This window comes from Myxine glutinosa, chromosome 3, assembly GCF_964187855.1.
Source record: "Myxine glutinosa chromosome 3, kmMyxGlut1.1, whole genome shotgun sequence".
Taxonomy (NCBI): Eukaryota; Metazoa; Chordata; class Myxini; order Myxiniformes; family Myxinidae; genus Myxine; species Myxine glutinosa.
The window spans coordinates 60579936-60603030 of NC_136263.1; the positions used below are offsets into that span (position 1 = coordinate 60579936).

A 23095-nucleotide genomic window follows, 5' to 3' on the forward strand; every position below is an offset into this window, starting at 1 on the left:
TTCAATGGTGGTCTAAGCAATATTGCCAGAAAATGGATTTCCCGACAATGTTTGTGAAAATTGCTTCTTGCGGTGGTGTTCGATGCCGGTGAGCATGAGATATCGAATGCGCCATTGGCTAAATACCTGCAAGATGGCTACGGTCTGGGCAAAGTGATGTTGCTCCATAGTCGAGGTGGAGTACAATGCAGAGAGTGGAGTGTCAAATTTCTGGAAGTAACTGTTCGTGTATCCCCGATGATCGAGGTCATGACACAGGCATGCAAAGAGGAGGCCCTTACGCTGTAGGGACATCATGAAACTGCTTCAGTCGAAGAAGAAAAACGTTGTGGGTCTTCAAAAGTTACAAAACAAGATAAAACAATCATTGACTCCACACATCCTTCAGCACTATTGACCCGTTTCACGGTGACCTTTTTGTCCCAAGTTCTGGAGAGTATAATTGAGGAATGAAATCATGCTCAAGCTAGTTTTGAAAGTGTACATGGCATCAAATCTAAATGTATTCAGTTCCATTTATCTGATAATAATTCTGGTAGGATAGCTGAGAGTTGCCTCCAGCCTGGGTTTGAATCCAGCCCAGCTATTAACTGCAATACTGGCGTTTTACTTATAGGGTGAGGAACCAATGTTTGTGTCATCCAACTGAGGATGGTGTCCAACTGATGGATATCCAACTTAGCATCCCATTGGTGAGCATGAGTTATTGGATGTTAAATATCCCACAGTGCTATCTATGAAGAGTCGGCAAGTTATCGCCAGCACCCTGAACAAATTCCAAATTCATATACTCCGTCGAGTATCCTGTGTCTTAATGGCGGCCTGTCCAGGATTGTAACCTGAGCCATGAAACTGCTTTTGCAAAATCAATGCTCTGTCTGTATCGAGGTGTGTGTGTGTGTGTGTGTGTGTGTGTGTGTGTGTGTGTGTGTGTGTGTGTGTGTGTGTGTGTGTGTGTGTGCAAGTTCGTGCGTTAATATTACTTGTGATGCTGATTGCTGTCTTCAGTTTGACAATTATCCTCATTTTGGATCAATCAACTGCTTTCTGTTGAATGCCTTTTTACAATGTGCACGTTTCACTTGATGAAATTAATTGATCACATGTACATGCCAATAAAGAAGCAGGAGGGTATTTAGGGTTTATTCCGGTTGAGGGATTTTCCCATGCATTGGTCGAATCTGCCACTGCCGCTTCAACTTCATTAAAGCTAAGTTTTCCGACCTAGATTCGTCATGTTTTTTTCCTATATCTTCGTCCCTGTGTTGCTGGTATAACTCGTCCAATTTTCCGTGTTAAATCGTACCTTCTTGTGTTGTATTTGTCGAACTAGTACACCCACTCCACATGGTAGCAGCAGCAAGAGTCATGTTATTACCCTCTTTGGGATATACAGATTACAGTATATCTACGCTCAAGTCCGGCACCGTAGATATATTACAGTTTATCTACGCTCAATCTACAGTATATCGGCAAGATTGGAGGTCTCGTCTCTTCAAAGCTGTCCATGCACGCTCGCTTTCGAAGTTAAGTAACTTTTCACAATTGTGTTTTTGTCGAAACTGGTCTTGTATGTACCTATTGGGGTGTCTTTAATAGTATTCTTGGCGTTGGTTTTTTGTACCTGTGTACAGAATCGGCGGTCTTTCTCATCGTGTATTCTGAGGCCTAAGTGTAGTACTAGGCTACTGTGTCCAACCTTGGCTTTAGGCTTTGTTTTTGTCTCAGCGGTTCTCCGATCACGCTGAAATTTTTTTCCGGTCCCTGTTTTCACGGTCTTTTCATCCCATACTTCCTTGTTTTAAAATCTCAAAAAAAAAAAAAAAAAAACCCAAAAACATTTCCTTCCGTTTTTATTCGTTTATTCGTTCTTAGTTGTTCGTTCGTTCATTCTTCGACCACGCTGTTTGTGATCACGTTGTTAAAAAATGTCTCATCTGAACCCTGAAGACCTGTATTCTGTCATTTTCTATAACACCTTTTTCTTCTTCTTCTATAAAAGGATGCTTTCGACTTGCTCACCAAATCCATTCATTCCAAAAAAAATTTCCATCTCTTATAGTGCATCTTTCATCCATTCCCTAAACTCTCCAGCACTCCATCCTCCCTCCAGCGTCCTCAAACGTATTTTTGACTCGAATGTCTCAAGAAACTCATTTTGCAATAAATGTTCGTTTCCCATTAATCGTACATTTTTCAAAATCCCATCACCCCAAAATCCCATTTCCCATCACCCCTCCCCTCTAAATCTACCCCCTTGCCCATCCCCTCCAAACCATCCCCATCACCCATCTCTTTCAAAGCTTCCCCCTTGCCCCTCCCCTCCAAATCTTCCCAATCACCCATTCCTTTCAAATCTCCCCCCACACCCCTCCCCTCCGAGACTCTCCCTCGCTCCTCCCCTCCTAGACTCCCCTCTCACCCCTCCCCCTCAAAGCGTCCTCCCCGCTTCTTCCCCCTTCCAACTTTCACCTTCATCTCCCTCAACCTTCTGCCTCGCTCTTCCCCCTCGTCAAATAACACCTCACTACGCCTCTCCCAATCACCATCAAACCTTTTGTCTGCCCCATCCTTCCCTTTCTCCGAGCTATTCTGTAATCTCTGACACACCTTCAACAGCTCTCCCTACTTCTTCCTCCTCTTCCACATCTTACCCTACCGCTCCCCCCCCCTGTTCTGTATCCGATGCTCCCACTTCCTCTTCCTTAACAGTATGGACCTCAAACATCCGGGGCCTTCGCTCAAACATGTCTGATCTCTCCGTACAGGTTGCTTCTGACAAACCAGACGTGATCTGCTTAACAGAAACTTTCCTCCTTCATGATGTCTCTGATTCCTTGGTATCTCTCCCAGGTTACAGGTTACTCCCTACTCCGGTATGATAGACCTGAGCCTCGTCCTGGAGGTGGGGTTGCTATCTTTATAAAAAACTCTCTTCCTCACTCGCCCTGCACTGCCCTCTCTCCACCTCACCCCCAGGAATACCTTTGGCTACGGCTTCCTCTTCGCTCCCACCTTTTGTTCATATGTGTGTTGTACCGTCCACCAAACAGTGATGACTCCATCTACATCTCGCTGTCTGAGAATATGGACCAACTTCTATCTACCCATCCCAACTCTCTCTTCCTCATATGTGGTGATTTCAACTGTCACCATGCCAGTTGGCTGGGTGTGGGTACCTCTCTCACCAGCCATGGCTCTTCAGCAAAGGACTTCTGTGACTCACTGGGACTGACACAAACTGTCAATTTCCCGACCCGGATTTCAGTCAACGGAGCATCTTCTCTTCTGGACTTGGTTATGACTAACTTCCCTGAAAATGTCTGCTGCTCTTCTTCTGCTCCAATCGGCTCTTCTGATCATGTGCTTGTTAAAGTGGACATCTCTCTGACCATTCTCAGAGAGCCTCCTCAGCGTCGACGAGTCTGGCATTTCACTAAGGCCAACTGGCACGGTCTTCAAGCAGCCATCAATCATCTGGACTGGTCTCCCATCTCTACTGCCTCTGACATAAATTCTTCCTGGGAATTCTTCCAAAGCAAACTGCTCTCTCTCATGCACAGATTTATCCCATCTCGTCTTCTGTTGTCATACCGTCCATGGTACACGGAATCTTGTGGTGAGGCTATTGCCCAGAAACAACTTGCTTTCGTCTCCTGGAAAGCAAATCCAACGGAAGGAAATCTCATTTCCTTTCACAAAGCCCGAAACAAGTGTGTGTCCACCCTCAGGAGAGCCAGGAAACAATATCTCTCCGTTCTCAGGACCGAACTCTCTTATCTGTCTCCCTCTTCCAAATCCTGGTGGCGTCTGGTCAAATCTGTTTCTGGTGTTTGTTCCCCCTCCATCCCCTCCCTCACCTCAAATGGCCACACGGCTGACTCCGCACGTGAAAAAGCTGAATGCCTCAACTCTGTGTTTGCCTCTAAATCTTGTGTCCCAAACCCATCCCTCTCTGTACCCACCGTACCCAGTCGTACCCAGCTGCTCCTGGACTCTGTGTCCTTTCCTCCTGACAAGGTGGAAAAGTTTCTGTCAACCCTCGACTCGGATTCTGCAACTGGACCTGACGGCATCAGCCCACGGGTCCTAAAATCCTGTTCTTCCGCTCTTTCACTCCCTCTCTCTGTTCTCTTCACCCTCTCTTTTGCTCAAGGTCATCTTCCATCTGCTTGGAAATCTGCCAACATCACCGCTTTGCACAAACAAGGTGCAAAAACAGATCCCAGCAACTACAGACCAATCAGCCTTCTCCCAATTATCAGCAAAGTCATGGAATCCATCATTGCTTCAGATATGAAATCTTTCCTCTTCTCCAATGGCTTGATCTCTGATCATCAATTTGGTTTCAGACCTGGACACTCTACTCTGGACATGCTGCTTCTGCTTTCTCAACAATGGATGGAGGTCCTCAATGCCAAACAGGAAATTAGAGCAGTCTCCCTTGACATATCACGTGCCTTCGATACGGTCTGGCACCCCGCTCTGCTCACCAAACTCTCCTCTTTTGGTATCCATGGAAATCTCCACGCATGACTGGCGGACTTCCTCTCTAGTCGTAGTCAACGTGTGGCCCTAAATGGGTTTCTCTCATCTCCTCTTCCTGTTCAGGCTGGAGTTCCACAAGGCAGTGTTCTAGGCCCTGTCCTTTTTCTGGTCTTCATCAATGATCTCTCTGACTCTCTTGAAAATCCTCTGTATCTCTTTGCTGATGACTCTACTCTCTGCCGCTCCATTCTTCATCCCTCAGATCGGCAGTCTGCTGCCTCCTCACTCTCTGCAGACCTGGACAAAATCACAGACTGGGCAAACAAGTGGAACTTGTCTTTCAATCCTGACAAATCTCACACTCTTACGATGTCTCTCCGAAAAGACCGACTGGACAACCCTCCCATCCACTTTCTGAATAATCCTCTCCAAGAAGTTCTGTCACTCAAGCTTTTGGGTCTCACTATCTGCCATGATCTTTCCTGGGAAAACCACATTTCCAAGCTGGCCTCCAAAGCCAGTCGCCGACTGGGCATCCTCCGTCGTGCGAAGTCCTTCCTTGGCACACCTGAGCTCCTCACCACATACAAGGCTTTCATCCGCAGCTCAATGGAATACTGCTCTCCCCTCTGGGCTGGTGCTCCTGCCTCACACCTAGCTCGTCTTCACGCTGTTGAAACCAAAGCATTCAGAATCATTGGAATCTCCCGCGATGAAGCTAACTCCAAGGGCCTCTCACTCACTCACCGCAGGCAGGTTGGTGGTCTTTCCATCTTCTACCGACTCCTCTCTGGCCTTGCCCCCCCAGCTCTCTCTGGGCTCTGTCCCGCAAATATTCCTACAGGTCGCACAAGATCTGCCTGCAACCCTCTTATGGTCAAACTGCCAAAATCAAGACTCTCTGCTCACCTTCACTCCTTCATTCCTCTTTTCTCCCGCCTCTGGAACAAACTCCCTCACTCTCTTCAATCCCACTCCACCCTCCAGGTCTTTAAAACAGCTGTTCACCACCATCTCTTATCTTCCCCCATCCAAAACCTTGATCTTTTCTACCCCCGCTAATTTCACCCCAATTCCACTTTTTTGAAATACCAACTTCTGTCCTGGAAGTCATTGGTGTCCTTGTGTTTTATACTTCTCCCTCCACCCCCCCCCCCCCCTTCCCATGCCTCCTCCCCCCAAGCCCTCTCCCTTCCACACATCTCCCTGCTCTCAAATGTTGTGTTTGTGTGCTTCACCTTCTCTCCCCATCTTGTTTTCCACTCCCGCTTTTTATATATTTTGTTTGTCTGGTTGATTTGTTTGTGAAGTAAATGTTAGCTCTTTCACGAGCCTCGATTCAGTATACAAAAAAAAAGAAAAAAAAAAAAAAAAAAGTCCGTTAGTCGATACAATAAGCATAGATTGCCTCACGGATGTCGGGATTCCTCCAAATTTCTTTCAGTTTCATGTTAAACAGCAGTAGCGACTGTTTAAAAAGGTAATCATATGTGTTTGTGGTTTTTAATACTCTTTACTTCTGGTAGGCTTGCCCTCGCAAAACGCCACGATAAGCTATTTATTCACGTTAACACGGTATTTGGCCAAGAAGGAAAAAGCCCTTGGGGAAGGAGGATATTATTAGTATAAATATAGTTTGTAATAACATTAATAGCTAGTGCTGTTATTTCTTTTGTTATTAAAATCTGCCTTGGAGAAATGCCATGCTCAGCTATATTAATATGAATATACACCTCAACATGCAACTCCTTTGGTGGGGAAAACCCACTTGGGGAGGGAGGCAAATAAAGGGGAGGGAGGCTACAACCTCTATAGTGTGACCCTTTGTCCTCCTGTCAAGTTTGCTTGCGATTGGATAAGTAACAACCGAATGTATCACGGTCAAAAACACAGACAGACATACAGACAGACAGATGCCAAATTGCGTATTTTAGTATGATTCATTTTTGTGTTGTTCAAGGATTACTTTAGCCCCTATTTGGATAGCAACTGTGAAAATTCTGCACCCCTTTTATCACCATATTCATCCCAAATATTTTACTTCAACCTCCTCAATGTTATCCTATGCCCCCTCTTCGCTTCAGAAAAATACAAACAAACCATCTTGCCCACCCCGTGCATCCTCCCCTTCCCCTCATTCCTCACCACAGCCATTATTTGCCCAAGTCTCCCTCTTTTTTGTCCTTCAATCCTGCTGTTGGTGTTTTCCCCCTCTCTATACTGTTACTTTTGTTCTGTTGTGTCCTAATCTGTTGTGTTCCAGGTCTTCCACCAGCCGTGAACAAAAAGGGAAGAAAAAAAGAGCTCCAAACCTCCAGGTCAGTGAAGAAGTCTGGCGCTTTGTGCAGCATCACGAACATGCAGTGCGCCACAGTCACTGCGTGCTTCCAGTTGTGGTATGGCACACGCCGGTAGTTCTTCCTCACGGACATAACAAAACGGCACAGCTTGTCCAACTCAAAGCTGCAGCACATCAGAAAATGTTACAGGTGATGAAATCATGCTCAATCTACAAATTACTTAAGCATGAAGGACGAAAGAGAATTTCGAGATTGAGGCTCATGGAAGAGATGTCTGACAGAGAGGTAACGCTGACACAGTAATATAGCAAAGGGAGTTGGCATACACTGGAGGAGAGACAATTGGAATAGAGTTAACACAGGTAGCATTACTAAGAGCAGTGTTACGTATTACCTCCCCAAACCCCGGTTACGGTGCACCTCAGAGTCTGGAGTGGGAACACGGCAGAAAGATTTGTTATTCTGAGTGTTCTAATAAACCATGGTAAAACCACACCAATACAATTGTAGAACAAAACAAGTAATTGTATTAAGAACTCTCACATACACAATAATAACACTATTAAAGAAAGTACAATGAAAATGTCACTTGCATCAAATGAACAATACATGTGATGGTGCAATCATTCCCCAATGCTCTCAAAGCAATGAACTCACGATACGCCAAACATGAGTGGAATGTAACATTCCCCAAAGTCCGTGCACAAATCCCAACGCTGTGAAGGTTGAAATCGTGCAGAACAGCAAAACAACAGGCAGGTATTGGCACGGCTGTGGATGAGGAGTTATGAGGTCGATATGGGAATTGAGCCGAAATGGAAACCAATGGCAATCTACACGGTGAGGTCGATATGGGAATCCCAATGACAAAACAAGATACACCAAGCTGACAGCCTCTTCGAGGACAAAATGGCGTATCGGCCTGTGATGGAGGCGCTGGCTCCCTCCAACAATGACTCACACTTGGTGATAAAACCTGAGATGCAGGTTTAATTGCACTTGCAATATATGACGATGTCGCGGGCAATCCCTTTCCCAGAAAGCCTCAACTCATTTGCGACCAATATTTTAAAAAAGTGATTTTTTTTAAATTAAATTAAATTAAATTAAATTAAATTTTATTAAATTAAAGAAAAATTTTTTTTTTAAACTCAGACCTTTGGCCCTGGTGTTGGGCTAGCGGCTAGGGTGCCGGCTTAGGATCCTAGGATCCTGGGTTCGAATCTCAGTCGATCGCCGAATTAATGCCAGGGGGGTTGACTCAGCCTGTCATCCTTCCGAGGTCGGCTAATTGAGTACCAGTTCACTGGTAATTCCCTGTTTGTCGTTGAAGGCGGCAAAAAGGGTTGGCGTCAGGAAGGGCATCCGGCCGTAAAACATTGCTTCAAAAAGGGGACCAAAAAAAAACAACAACTACCACGGTCCCCGAAAAGGCCAACCCCCGCTTTGCGGGGAAAAATGGCCTCTAAACGGTGGTTTTATTTTAAAAAAGTCCGCTCGCAGCCCCGATGCGACTTTACGGCTGTATCTCTCTCATGGCCGTCTCTTCTCTGCCAAGCTCCTCCTCCCTCTTCTGGACTCTTTGCAGCGTCTTCCTTTTTCCTTCACAAACACTTCTTTTCACCTTTTACTAAAGTCAACTTCATTTCACACAAAAAATCTTAACAACAATATTACCTGAAACTAAAAATCCTACAAGTATATAATAACAACAAAGGCAGAAGTGATGGATCCGTAACAGCAGTAAATTGCATTTTATGTATGAATCATAATTGTGACTGAGTCTTATGTTTTTCATTGTGGGATGTGTTAAGATTTAGATTTACTAACTCCACTGTTATATCACAACAGGTTATGCAGCCTTGCCAGCCCAGGTCTCAGGTGATACCTGTGCATCTTGTAGGTATATTATCTAACATCTAAGTTTCCCATGTGCATGTGCTACCTGCGTGTACATACTAGGAAACTTATATCCAGGAAGCCATTTGGCCCATCTTGGCTATGTCATATCCACATCTCAGCAAGTGCTAATTAAACAGCTCACCCCAAGCAAGGCATTTGCCCATGCTACCAGGACATAATGCCCTTCTTTTCTCCAAACCATCCAATTGGATGTTTAAGAATCCCAACATAAATGCAGATGAGACAATCAGCTTTATGTCCCCATCCATATACTGATGCGCTCTGTTGTGCAACATCTCCCTTCCATCACTCCACAACCAGAACGGCAGTTTTTGGTTGATTTCAGTGTCGTTGGGAATCAAATACAGCTCAATGGCAAGCTTGCACCCAACTGAGATATCCTGACATCCTGAAAAGATGAACTTTGAGCTTGTTACCAAAGATACAAACAGGTTACACATCTTTACAAAACCAGGTATATGCATCGAGGCCAAATATTAATGTGAATTGGGATGTGCTGTTTTGGTTGCATGTTGAGTGTGCAGGGTGTGGTACACGTTTTGTATCCACATACCTGTTTGGCCCACAAGTAGAATGTACCATGCTCAGGAAGAAAGCTGGCCACATCTCCTCATAAGGACCAATATCAAAGTGAAAGCTGCACAGGAAACCAAATATTGAATCAATCAAGTTGCAAAGAATGAGCAGTAGTAACACTACAGCGCAATCATGTAACAAAGATGGAGAATGTTCTCAAACCCAGAATGCCTTCTTGCTCCGAATCGCGTAATAGCTCAAAGCAAAATAATATGATTCAAGTAATTCTGCAGTTATCCCTTAGATGCGTTCATGGGCCACATTGACCCGGAATGATTTTTGTTTTGTGCTAACTTTGCTATACAAAGGTTTATATGCATATCCTTTCATGAATGCTTCAAAATGAAGGGTACTAAATGGTTCTGTGTGTTTTTTTTTTTTTGGTATTTCAAGATTTTGGTATTTTTTTGTTACAAAAAAAAAGCCACATTAAAAGTATGCTGAAGTTGTGTCTTTGTGCAACATCCCGGTAACGGTAACGGCCCTTTAAAATCCACTTGTAGTCTCTCCCAGGGTCGACCTGCATGGATCAAAGTCCCCATGGGAGGTCTATAGAATCTCGGCTTGAGCTCGGGACATGCGGGACACGACCGACATAGTCGCCTGACATCTTCGATGGAAAAGGGCAGATTCCTACATCGTACAAAGTGAGCCAACCTTGTGACCCCCGGATGACACAATGATTCATGGATTCCCCGTAAGTCTTCTGACGTCATACTAGCACAGACAGGCCGGGATAGCGCATCAGCTGCCACATTATCCCGTCCAGGTCTGTACGCGATATCAAAACGAAAGGCTTATTGAAGGAGCAAATGTGGGGAAATAATATTTTAAAAAGAATGTGTGTTGTAAATCAAAACTCAGACCTTTTTCAAGTAATGAGGTTTTATTTAACTATATCTCTACTCATCCTACAACACAAAATAAAGCACAATCATAAGCACTACAAAGGAAGCAATCAAAACAAACATTTCCTCCAAGCCCCCCCACCCCCCGCAAGCAAGCAATTACGTAGCTGTTAATCCTGATAGTCTCTTGGCACTAAGGTAACTGAACTGCCAGGAGACCGAGTGCCGAACAGTCCGGTCTTCTATAAGCTCCCTCAAGGTCGGCCCTCCGATCGACCCTTCTCCTCCAGCTCGAGACATTACATCATATTTCACCACATTCACCCTTCGTTGAAAATCAAGCGAGCAATAAAGCAATAACAAGATAATAGAGCAACCTAACAAACAGCATAGGATTCCTACCAACCGAATCGATTAGCTGGCTGGCACAAACGGCCCGTATGAGTGCGATATATCCCTTCATGTCCAGATCCTTCACTGTCCGGGGCAGGAAGCTCATCCCCTCCAGATAGGTGTCTTTGCGGACTATCTGTCACCGACCAGACTGACAACCCAGATAATGAAGTATCATCTCCGATTATCTCGTTAGCAGACTCCGGCGAATCAAGCGGCTTCAATCTGTCGGGGACCTCTGTGACCCCATTAGTTTTAGTTTCCAGCTCATTTAGTATCTCTTCACAGAGCGCGAGATGTTGGGTCGACACCATAGTTTCTCGCCTGTCCTGCAATCTAGCATGAGCGTATTCCGGGTTGGCCTCTAAAATATGTACGTGGTCTACCAATGGCTCATACTTGCTCTGCCAGACCGCTTACTTCAGTAGGGCAGGACCTGGCTCAGACAGCCACGAGGGTAGAGGCTGCCCACTATCACTGCGCCGTTGGTAGCGAAATAACCGCACATGGGGGGTTTCGTTCGTAGCAGTACAGAGTAGTGCTCAGATGGCAAGCAAGGCCTCACGTAACACTCGCTCCCACAATTGCAGAGGCAAACCACGCATCTTCAAGCTCATCATCACCGCTCACCATACAATCAAATTGTAACGTTCCACCTGTCTATTACCCTGGGGATTATATGCCATAGTATGACTGGAGGCTACTCCCCATTCCTGGAGGTATTGCTTAACTTCCCTAGATAGACCCGGGAACCACGTTTCTGAGTGTACATAAGTGGGGTAGCCGAACATGAGAAACAGTTGCTGAAGACAGCATATAACTGTTGTGGACGACATATCAGCACAGGGATACGCGAACGGGAATGGTGAGTACATGTCGACAATTGTAAGAACGGGGCCTGGTAACGGCCCTTTAAAATCTACTTGTAGTCTCTCCCATGGTCGACTTGCATGGATCAAAGTCCCCATGGGAGGTCTATAGAATCTCGGCTGAAGCTCGGGACACACGGGACACGACCAACATAGTCACCTGACATCTTCGATGGAAAAGGGCAGATTCTTACATCGTACAAAGTGAGCCAACCTTGTGACCCCCGGATGACACAATGATTCATGGATTCCCCGTAAGTCTTCTGACGTCATACCAGCACAGACAGGCCAGGATAGCGCATCAGCTGCCACATTATCCCGCCCAGGTCTGTACGCGATATCAAAACTAAAGTCGGCCACTTATATGCGCCAGCAAGCTATTTTTCATTTGTCATTTCTTAATTTTTTATTTTTTATTAATCTTTTGATAGTGCTGTGCGTTGTACATAAAAGCCACTGACTGTTGGTCCGTAATCAACTGAAAATGTTTCCCAATAAGGAAGTGGCGCCATTGTCTGACGGCTTCCACGATAGCGTATGCTTCCTTTTCTATCGCTGAATGGCGCCTTTCGCTATCAGACCAAGTTCTCGAGAAGAACGCGACAGGGCCTCCCGCTTGGTTAAGCGTGGCGGCAATCGCGCTGTCGCTGGCATCCATCTCGATCATAAAAGGTACCACTTTGTTGATCGATGTCACTTCGGCCCCCGCTATGTCGGTTTTGAGTTGTTGAAAAGCAGCTTTCGCCGACAAGGTCAACGGGAATAATTTACATTCCACCAGTGGTCTGATCTTCTATGAGTACTGTGGGATCCACTTTAAGTAATGTGCGAACAGACCGAGCGCCCTGTGCAGCGCAGCCTGATCAGGCGGAGGGGCCATCTCGAGCAACGGTTGCAAGTGGGTTGTGTCAGGCCTCATCTCTCCATCAGTCACCGTGTACCCCAACAGGTCTATAGTTTTGGCGGAATACTTACACTTATCTTTGTTGAGGGTAAGGTTGTACTTTCGCACCATGGCCAATACTCTCTGAAAATTTTTGTCATAGTCTGCCTGATCATGGCCACAGACAGTTACATTGTCAACGTACACAAACACATCCTTTAATTGCTCTTTGGCTATGATGTCATCGAGGGCCCGTTGGAAGCAGGCAACACTGTTCGTGACTTGAAAGGGAATTCTTCGAAATTGGTACAGCCGCTGCCCTGATTCAAAGGCGGTATATGGCCAATCTGCTTCTCCAATAGGTATCTGGTGGTACTCGCTATCGTTACATATTTATGGGAATGTATGTGAATTACTATTCAGGTCTTTGCTTATAAATGTGTAGTCGATTAAGGGTTGTTGTGGTTGGAGGGTCAGGAGCCCTTCTGGAAAAAGAGACCGGAAACGGAAGAAGAAAGACACGAGGTGAAGAGAAGCGACGAGGATTCTTCTTCCTCGCCCCGCTCCGACGAGAGGTGGGACCGATATTGAGCCGTGTGGAAAAGCGGCGTTCCCGAGCCCGTCTGGCGAGAGGAGTTACCGGGACGGATACCTGCCCGGTGGACACGTCAAGCTACCGTGTGGCCGTGCACCGACCCAGCGTCTGGCACCGTTCACGGCACCGTCTACAAAGACGCGTACGGGTCGCACGTTGGGGCCTAACCCGCGTTGCAAACGGCGTGTGGCTTTTGCCTGCTGTACAGTACCCGCTTCGCGTGGCCAAGAGGGGGCTGCAACCTTGGTTCCCGGTACGATACCTGCCCGGTGGGAAAACGTCCACCCGGGGTTCGTTCAACCGCCCGAGAGCGGCGAAGCAGACCATCATCTTGGTCAGGAGGGGCCCAGAGACATTGTGAGGGACAGAGACCAAAGGGGGTCGTGAGTACAAAAGGGGACACGTATGTAAGATGGCCATCTTAATCATCTAGGGGATTGATTGATTGTTGAGTGTGAATTGTGGATGGTGGATTGCTCGGGGAATATATCCTTGATTGTATCATTGAAATTGTATGGTATCATTACCCTTGAAATATATCATTGAACATCAGTTTTCTCTTGGGTGGAATTCATAGGGATTGCGTTGCGAAAGCGCATATATAATACTACTTTCTGGCGAAGTTCCTCTCACGGTCCGGGGGTCACCGAGACCAGGTAGTCACCGAGGGGACCACGTAACAGAATTGGGGGCTCGTCCAAATTACGATTTGCGGATTCGCAATTGGGTCTACGTCCGGGATCTAAAATTGTATAAAATAATAAAATAATATTTTTATTAATAAAAATTTATTAATTAAGTATTAATTGGTAAATTTTTGGGGAAATTGGGGTAAAGTCTTGGGTGAAGGTTAACAGGTGTTAACGATAGTCACCATGGCGTTTGTGGCACAGAACTTTGCGGTAACACCGAGTGAGGCACAGTTCCGAGCGTTACTAAAGTCGGACCTCTTGAAATTGGCCAAACATTTTAACTGGGAGGTCCGAACTAATTTGAGGAAGGCAGAGTTGCAGGCCACGGTGATACAATCTATGGTGGGATTAGGAACATGGGACGAGTTAGCCTGGCAGTGGCTACCCGAAGAACCAGAAGACGTTGAGCTCCGGAAACTGGAGTTGCAATTACGGAGCCAGGAATGGATCAAAGAAGAAGAAAGGAAAGCAGAAGAGAGGAGAGAAGAGAAACAAGCAGAGGAAAGGAGAGTGGAACGAGAACTCCAGGAAAGGTTAAAAGAAGAAGAAAGGAGAGTGGAACGAGAACTCCAGGAAAGGTTAGAAAGGATGAAAACAGAGGAAAGGAAAGCAGAAGCAGAGGAGAGGAGAGCTGCAAGGGAACTCGAAGCAGAGGAGAGAAAAGCGGAAAGGGAATTGAAGGAACGTGACATGGCGCTTCAGCAAGAAATTAAATTAAAGGAGCTGGAGTTAATGAGAGAACGGGGAGAGGCACCACCCTTGCTGACGGGGTCGACACCTAACCAGAAAACCTGGGATGTGGGCAGACATGTGAGGCTGGTTCCACCGTTCAGTGAAAAGGAAGTCGCGAAATTTTTTTCACACTTTGAGAAAGTGGCTCGACAATTAAACTGGCCGGAGGAGGCCTGGACCATACTCGTGCAAAGTGTGCTGGTGGGAAAAGCTCAAGAGATTTATTCGGCGCTACCAATGGACCAATGTGCAGATTATGAGGTACTGAAGAAGCACATCCTCAAAGCCTATGAGTTGGTTCCGGAAGCTTACAGGCAAAAATTCAGGAATGCCAGGAAGAGGGAGAGTGAGACCCATGTGGAGTTTGCCAGAGTGAAAGAAAACATGTTTGATCGGTGGTGTGAGTCAAAAGGAGTCGGGAAAGACTTCGAAACATTGCGTGACTTGATCCTGGTGGAGGAATTTCAGCAGTGTGTCCACGAGGACATCAAAGTGTACCTGCAGGAAAAGAAAGTACCAAAGTTGTGGGACGCAGCCACCATGGCAGATGAGTATGCCTTAACCCACCGAATAGGGGTCCACAAACCTAACTCCTCGCCTAGACTTCAGCAGGGGAGTTATGGAACACCCGGTGCGGAGAACGACCTTACATGGCGGCGGCCTCGAGATGAGTATGGGGACAACTATGATACCCCAACTGTTAGAAATCAGAGGGCTACGGGCCCAAGACAAACTTATTTTTCGGGGGGCTCAAGGCCGACCCCGAGGTCCTCCCTTTTGGGTTGAAGAACGGGCCGGCTACATTTCAACGACTGATTAATAGGCTCATTGCAGACCTGGAGGGGGTGGAGGCCTATCTGGATGATGTAATCATCCACACCATGACCATGGAAGACCACATTAAGCAAATCCATGCATTTTTTCAGACGATGTCCGAGGCAGGTCTGACCATCAACTTAGCCAAGAGTGAGTTTGTAAGAGCACAGGTAGTGTTCCTCGGCCATGTAGTAGGGCAGGGTCAGGTACAACCAGTGACCGCCAAGGTAGAAGCTATCGATCGCTTCCAAGTCCCAAAGGGGAAGAAAGAGCTGATGAGATTCTTAGGTATGGCGGGGTGGTACCGGCGGTTCTGTAAGAATTTTTCGGATGTGGTAGCCCCTTTAACGAGTTTGTTGAGAAAGGAGACCCCATTCGTTTGGGATGGCAAATGTCAGGCGGCCTTTGCCCATGTCAAAGCGATACTAATGAGCTCTCCGGTCCTAACCGCTCCGGACTTCCAAGCACCGTTCAAGTTGGCCGTAGATGCAAGCGATGTGGGGGCTGGAGCGGTCTTGTTACAGGAAGATGAGGATGGGGTGGACCACCCCGTGTGCTACTACTCCAAAAAGTTCAATAAACATCAGGCAAATTATGCCACAGTGGAGAAAGAGACCCTGGCTCTCCTGCTAGGGCTTCAACATTATGAGGTGTATTTAGGAATCACGTCCTTTCCCATAAAGGTCTTTACGGATCACAACCCCTTAACCTTCATTCAAAGAATGAAAAATAAAAATCAGAGGTTGATGAGATGGAGTTTGGCTTTGCAGGGGTTCAACTTGGAAATTGAACATGTACGGGGCCGGGACAATGTCGTGGCGGACGCTTTGTCCAGAGTGAGTTAATCTGGGGGGGTTGTGGTGAAATTTGGTGGCTTTATTTTTAAGTGATAACTGTGCCCGGGGGGAACTGATAATGTGGGGGGGGTTGAGTTATCTGGTTTGTTTATCCAAGTTGGCCGGCAAAGAAAGTTTTCGCTGGGTTCAAACTTTCTTTCTTGAAGGGGGGGAGTGTTACATATTAATGGGAATGTATGTGAATTACTATTCAGGTCTTTGCTTATCAATGTGTAGTCGATTAAGGGTTGTTGTGGTTGGAGGGTCAGGAGCCCTTCTGGAAAAAGAGACCGGAAACGGAAGAAGAAAGACACGAGGTGAAGAGAAGCGACGAGGATTCTTCTTCCTCGCCCCGCTCCGACGAGAGGTGGGACCGATATTGAGCCGTGTGGAAAAGCGGCGTTCCCGAGCCCGTCTGGCGAGAGGAGTTACCGGGACGGATACCTGCCCGGTGGACACGTCAAGCTACCGTGTGGCCGTGCACCGACCCAGCGTCTGGCACCGTTCGCGGCACCGTCTACAAAGACACGTACGGGTCGCACGTTGGGGCCTAACCCGCGTTGCAAACGGCGTGTGGCTTTTGCCTGCTGTACAGTACCCGCTTCGCGTGGCCAAGAGGGGGCTGCAACCTTGGTTCCCGGTACGATACCTGCCCCGTGGGAAAACGTCCACCCGGGGTTCGTTCAACCGCCCGAGAGCGGCGAAGCAGACCATCATCTTGGTCAGGAGGGGCCCAGAGACATTGTGAGGGACAGAGACCAAAGGGGGTCGTGAGTACAAAAGGGGACACGTATGTAAGATGGCCATCTTAATCATCTAGGGGATTGATTGATTGTTGAGTGTGAATTGTGGATGGTGGATTGCTTGGGGAATATATCCTTGATTGTATCATTGAAATTGTATGGTATCATTACCCTTGAAATATATCATTGAACATCAGTTTTCTCTTGGGTGGAATTCATAGGGATTGCGTTGCGAAAGCGCATATATAATACTACTTTCTGGCGAAGTTCCTCTCACGGTCCGGGGGTCACCGAGACCAGGTAGTCACCGAGGGGACCACGTAACACTATGGAGATACAAGGTGCTGAACACCCATTAGGTAGCCACATCCTATACCATATGATCCATCTTGGGGTGTGGGTAAGCGGCCAATTGAGTATAACGATTAATCGTTTGTGAGGAGTCAATTACCATTGGTTTCCGGTGATTAGGATTGGTGACCATGAGTACTTGAACTCTCCAAGGCGATATACTGGCCTTGATAATTCCCTCCCGTAGCAATCGTCTAGTTTCGCCCTCAATAAATTGAGCGTCCGGCCGTGAGTAACGCCTGGACTTATCCGTGAAAGGATGGCAGTCGGGAGTTAGACACGGAAAAATCGGAGGGGGATCGATCGCCATTTCAACTAAACTGCATACCGAAAAGGTCTTGGCATTAGCTCCCTCGAATTGCATTTCTAGTCGTCGGTGCCGATTAAAAAAATCGTGGCCCAATAGCACATCTGAACACAGATTCTGTAATACCAACAGCTTAACATCCATATACATTACCCCATTAGCCACCAAATTTACAACACAGATCCCTTTGGTGCTTTGGCATAGAGACGCGGATGCCATGTAGACCCGGGTAGGCAATCGGGTCGGAATGATGGGCCATCCGTGACGTCGAACCAGAGCGTGGTTGACAAAATTGTCACTGCTCCCCGTGTCAATCAATGCATCAGCATCATCGCCGTTAATCTTCACCGGCATGACAGCTTTGGCTAGCCCATGAGGAGCAGCCGTGGCAAGCGGGTCGACTCTCGACATGAAGGCCCCTGCTAGCATCACTCGCTTGGCCCTGCTCGATCGGCAGACTTTAGCATAATATCCCTTCCAGCGACAATTATTGCACAATGTGTCTCTCGCCGGACAAAGGGACCTCAGATGTCGCCTATTGCTGCAAAAATAACATTTTGCCGTCGTCCTTGCAGGATTCACCACAGCCGTAGTTATAGGTTTGTTCTCCTCTGCGTTCATGCTCTTGATTAGCGATTCATCCCGGCGGGTGTCCGACCACGCGGAAGCACTCTCCACAGAGATGTTGGCCTCAGGGTGCTTCGTGGCAACAGCTGCACTAGCCATCAGGTATGGCCTCCCATAGGCCTCGGATCTAACCTGGGCTAGTTTGCGTACCCGGGCTTGGTCATACACGACTCGTAAAGACGTAGTCTCTGTCTCCAGCAAGCACTGATGGATAGCCAGCGACTGGAGTCCCGTTATGAACGCATCCCGCATGAGATTGTCGATGACCTCGACAGCCGTCCATTCAGGCAGCCCACAGTCTTTGCCAAGCTGCCGTAGGGCCAGTACATATTGCTCCAGGGACTCCGTGGCATCCTGTCCATGGGTGGCGAGAAGATGCCGGGCATATATCGGACTCCTTGGTTTCACATAGAGTGTGCGCAAAGTTGCTATTGCCGTCACATATGTCTCACAATTAGGGAAATAATCATAGACCGAGTTCGACACATTACAGTGGAGAATGGTCAGCTTTTGCACATCTGTGAGGTCGGGAACAATTGCCATATGGTGTCTGAGAGCCCGTTCTCAGTATGTCCATTGGCTGGCAGCATCGCTGGCAAGAGGATCACTGTTAAATCTCTCCAGCTTAAACAGCTTCTCCATGGCTCGTAGTGTCGAGATGTAGTTCAATCAATTGTTTTACATCAAAACTCAGACCTCTTTCAAGTAATGAGGTTTTATTGAACTATATCTCCACTCATCCTACAACACAAATAAAGCACGATCATTAGCACTACAAAGGAAGCAATCAAAACAAACATTTCCTCCAAGCCCCCTGCAAGCAAGCAATTACGTACCTGTTAATCGCGATAGTCTCTTGGCACTAAGGTAACAGAACTGCCATGAGACCGAGCACCAAACAGTCCAGTCTTATATAAGCTCTTTCAAGGTTGGCCCTCCAAACGAACCTTCTCTTCCAGCTCGAGACATTACATCATATTTCACCACAATGTGTGTAAGGGAGCGGCAGTAAATATGTTGGAGTTATCTATGAATGTTGGTTGAAACAACATGCAAAAGGATGCAGCAGGGATTGAAGAGGCAAGAATGTGGGAGATGACTGAAGAGGTAGGATTGTGGGATCTGGAGAAAGCAGGAATGTGGGAGATGGAGTAGGGGAGAATGTGGGAGACAGAGTAAGTAGATATATGGAAGATGGAGTAGGTAAGAAGATGGAGTACCGCTTTGCATAAGAAAGGTGCAAAAACAGATCCTTGCAACTACAGACCAATCAGCCTTCTCCCAATAATCATCAAGGTCATGGAATCCATCTTTGCTTCTGACATCAAATGCTTCTCTTCTCCAATGGCTTGATTTCAGATCATCAATTTGGATTCAGACCAGGTCATTCTATGCTGGACATGCTGCTTCTGCTGTCTCAAAAAGTGGATGGAGTTCCTCAATGCCAAAGAGGATATCATAGATACGGTCTGGCACCCAGCTCTGCTCACCAAACTCTCCTCCTATGGTGTCCATGGAAACCTTCACGCATGGCTTGCGGACTTTGTCTCTAGTTGTAGTCAACGTGTGGCCCTGAATGGGTTTCTCTCATCTCCCTTTCCTGTTCAGGCTGGAGTTCCTCAAGGCAGAGTTCTGGGCCCTGTGCTTTTTCTGGTCTTCATTAATGATCTCTCCGACTCTCTGGAAAATCCTATCTATCTCTTTGCTGATGACTCCACTCTCTGCCGCTTCATATCTCAACCCTCAGATCAGCAGGCCGCAGCCTCTTCACTCTCTGCAGACCTGGACAATATCACAAACCAGTGGAACATTTCTTTTAATCCTGACAAATCTTACACGCTCACTTTGTCTCTCCAAAAAAGATCGTCTGGAAAACCCTCCCATCTACTTTCTGAACAATCCTCTGGAAGAAGTTCTGTCACTCAAGCTTTTGGGTCTCATAATCTGCCATGATCTTTCCTGGGAAAACCACATTTCTAAGCTGGCCTCCAAAGCCAGTCACCGATTGGGGATCCTCCGTCGTGCGAAGTCCTGTCTGGGCACTTCTGAGCCCTTCACCACATACCAAGCTTTCATCCACAGCTCAATGGAATACTGCTCTCCCCTCTGGGCTGGTGCTCCGCCTCACACCTAGACCAGGTCATTCTACTCGGCTTCACGCGGTTGAAACCAAAGCATTCAGAATCATTAGAATCTCCCGCGATGAAGCTGATTCTGAGGGCCTTTCTCTTTCTCAATGCAGGCAGGTATGTGGTCTTTCTGTCTTCTACCGACTCCTCTCTGGCCTTGCTCCCCCGACTCTGTCTGTGCTCTGTCCCCCAAATATTCCTGCAGGATCCACAAGATCTTCAGGCAACCCTCTTCTGGTGAAACTGTCAAAATCAAGACTCTCTGCTCACCTTCATTCTTTCATTCCTCTTTTCTCGCGCCTCTGGAACAAACTCCCACACTCTCTTCAATCCTTCTCCTCCCTCCAGGTCTTTAAAACAGCTGTTCACCACCATCTCTTATCTTCCCCCATCCAAAACCTTGATCTTTTCTACTCCCGTTAAAACACGCCAAATCCGCCTCTTTCAATCCCCAACTTCTTTCCTGAAATTCCTAGGTGTGTCTTCATTTGCTTTATACCATATACCCCTCCCACCTCCCTCAGCCCTCCCCCTTCCACAGATCTACCGATATCCCTGTTCTCTGCTGTTGTTGTGCTTGTGTGCTTCCCTCTCTCTCTCCCTATTGTCTCCTGCTCCCTTCATTGTATGTTTTATGTGTCTGTGCATGTTTTCATTTTCAATGTGTTAGCTCTTACACGAGCCTTGATTCTGTATACAAAAAATAATAATAATAATAAAATAAAATATAAGTAGCATTGTAGGAGATGGAGTTAGCAGGAATGTGGGAGATGGAGTAAGAAGGAATGTGGGACATAGAGTAAGAAGGAATGTGGGAGATGGAGTAAGAAGGAATGTGGGGGATTGAGTAAGTAGGAATGTGGGAGACAAAGTAAGTAGAAATGTGGAAGATGGAGTAAGTACTAAGCAGGAATGTGGGAGATGGAATAACTAGGAATGTGGGAGATAAAGGAAGTGTTAATTTGGGAGATAGAGTAAGTGAGAATGTAGGAGATTGGGCCATTAATAGGGGAGAGTGGGGTAAGATGAGCCATTTTTCAGTAATGCCCTTCTGGACATCAAATATAAAGTGCTGTGCATCAGAGCCATAGTGATTATGATGCTGTAAATACTTGCTTCTCCCCTCATACACATGTTACCATTCCATTTTCATGTAATTAATTAGCAGAGGCCTTCAAAAAAAAGTTGTCTAATGGCTCATTTTCCCCCATGATGGGGCAAGTTGATCATGGGTTCGGGGTAACTTGAGCCAGTGGGTAAGTTGAGCCACAAGAAAAAAACAGCATGAAACATTTTGTGTCCCATCAAATTCACCGGCTCAATACAGGACAGAACAGCAATAAAACAAGTTTGAGACAAAAAGTTTAAGTCCAGATCCACTGGAAAAGCTTATTATTGATAAAACACTGAGAAAACCCATTGAAACTGGGAATGCATGAAGTATTAATGAATACACATTTTTTTAACAATCACGCAAAAGCTGTTGCTTATAGCTTTAACAATGCAAAACAAGACAAAGTAGTTTCCTGTAAATGTTCACGTTTTTTCAGATCAGATTTTTCAGTTCAATAATTGAAACTTGATAAATGCTCCTTTCCCTTGTGTGAAATTTACGCACATGTAAGAAGGAAGCACCTCGTGTCTATTACAAAGTAACATGATGTAATTGATCTAATGAAATTTAACAGTTTGAACTGAAATAATTATACATGTATTGTGTTCTGATTATTAGTAAGACACATGAATTATCAGTAAACTTTGGCTGAATGTTCATACATATGTAATCGTCAAGATTTATCAGTCAGATATGCTGATTAACTGGTTTGTATTTCAAATAATTATGAAGAACAACCACGTGCTGTCTTCCTTTTATAGTCCCAAGGCATTTTTCCATTTACCTGTGATTAATGCAAAAATATTTACATGAATCATTCTTAGGAATAGGATTTAGATCTATACACAAGTATCAGTGTTACAAGAACTACAGTTTTCAACTCCAACTTGCGTATAAAGCAGTAACTTTATCTTGCACACATGTTCATGGGGTAAGATGAGCCATGGCTCAACTTGACCCGACCCAATTGATCATCTTACCCCACGGGTGCCACTTTGAATATAAACATGCTCATTTCACGTATTGATTCAATTTACAATTCATACTCTCAGGTAAATAATCTACACCATTCATGTTCACATTACTACATAAACAATTCATTAAGCTTCCATTAATTCTATTGTTATCACCCCCAAAACACCATCACTCAAAGTTTGGGAAATTCCGAAAAAAATACAAATTTCATTAGATCTTACTTACCCCTGCTTCATATTCCTCTGCATGCGTACTCGGGAAGAAAGACTGTTGCTATGAAAGTATAGATGGCGCTCTCACACCTTCAAATATTTCACTTTCTAAGAAACATGGGGTGGCTCAACTTACCCTTAGGCTCAACTTACCCCACTCTCCCCTAATGTGAGGCACGTAGCAATTAAGAATGTGAGAGATGGAGGAGATAAGAAGATGGTAAGGGGATGAAGGAGGAAATAACATGCGAGACGATGAAGGAGGTAAAGTGTGGGCGAGGATAGAAGAATGAAAAAAACGAGAGGATGGACTGAGGGAAGAATATTAGAGTGGTTGGTAAGTGGAGGAACAAATAAGAAAATGGGAAAGTTACCCTTCTGACAGCCATAGCAGGTTTTAGGGAAGATATCTTTCAATGTATCCACACTTTATTAAGAAACTCAAAAAAAATCATAAATTGTATCAGAAATTAATAAATGGTTCAAAAACTATGATTGGCAGAATAGATCAAAGGTAGTAAATACATTTGCTTCCAAGCTGTCTGATCTGGGTTTGATTCCGAACCTGATTAGAAATGGTCATCCTGGCATCTGACAGGCCGTGTGTTGCATTCAAGTGTCATCCCTCAGAAGGTATGTTAAACTGGTTGCCCAGTCGACTAAGTATTTCCTGATAGACAGATGTT

General features: G+C 46.0%; 1 protein-coding gene across 1 annotated transcript in view; it reads right to left on the reverse strand.

The window, feature by feature from the left end:
• The window catches only part of PDE10A (phosphodiesterase 10A), a 131704-nt gene that overhangs the window by 35222 nt on the left and 73387 nt on the right, over positions 1–23095 (reverse strand). The window contains exons 15-17 of the mRNA XM_068110734.2: positions 9265–9348; positions 6801–6951; positions 127–282 (exon numbers count right to left, since the gene is read on the reverse strand). Coding sequence (XP_067966835.1) covers positions 127–282; positions 6801–6951; positions 9265–9348 — 391 coding nt within the window. The remainder of the gene's footprint in view (positions 1–126; positions 283–6800; positions 6952–9264; positions 9349–23095) is intronic.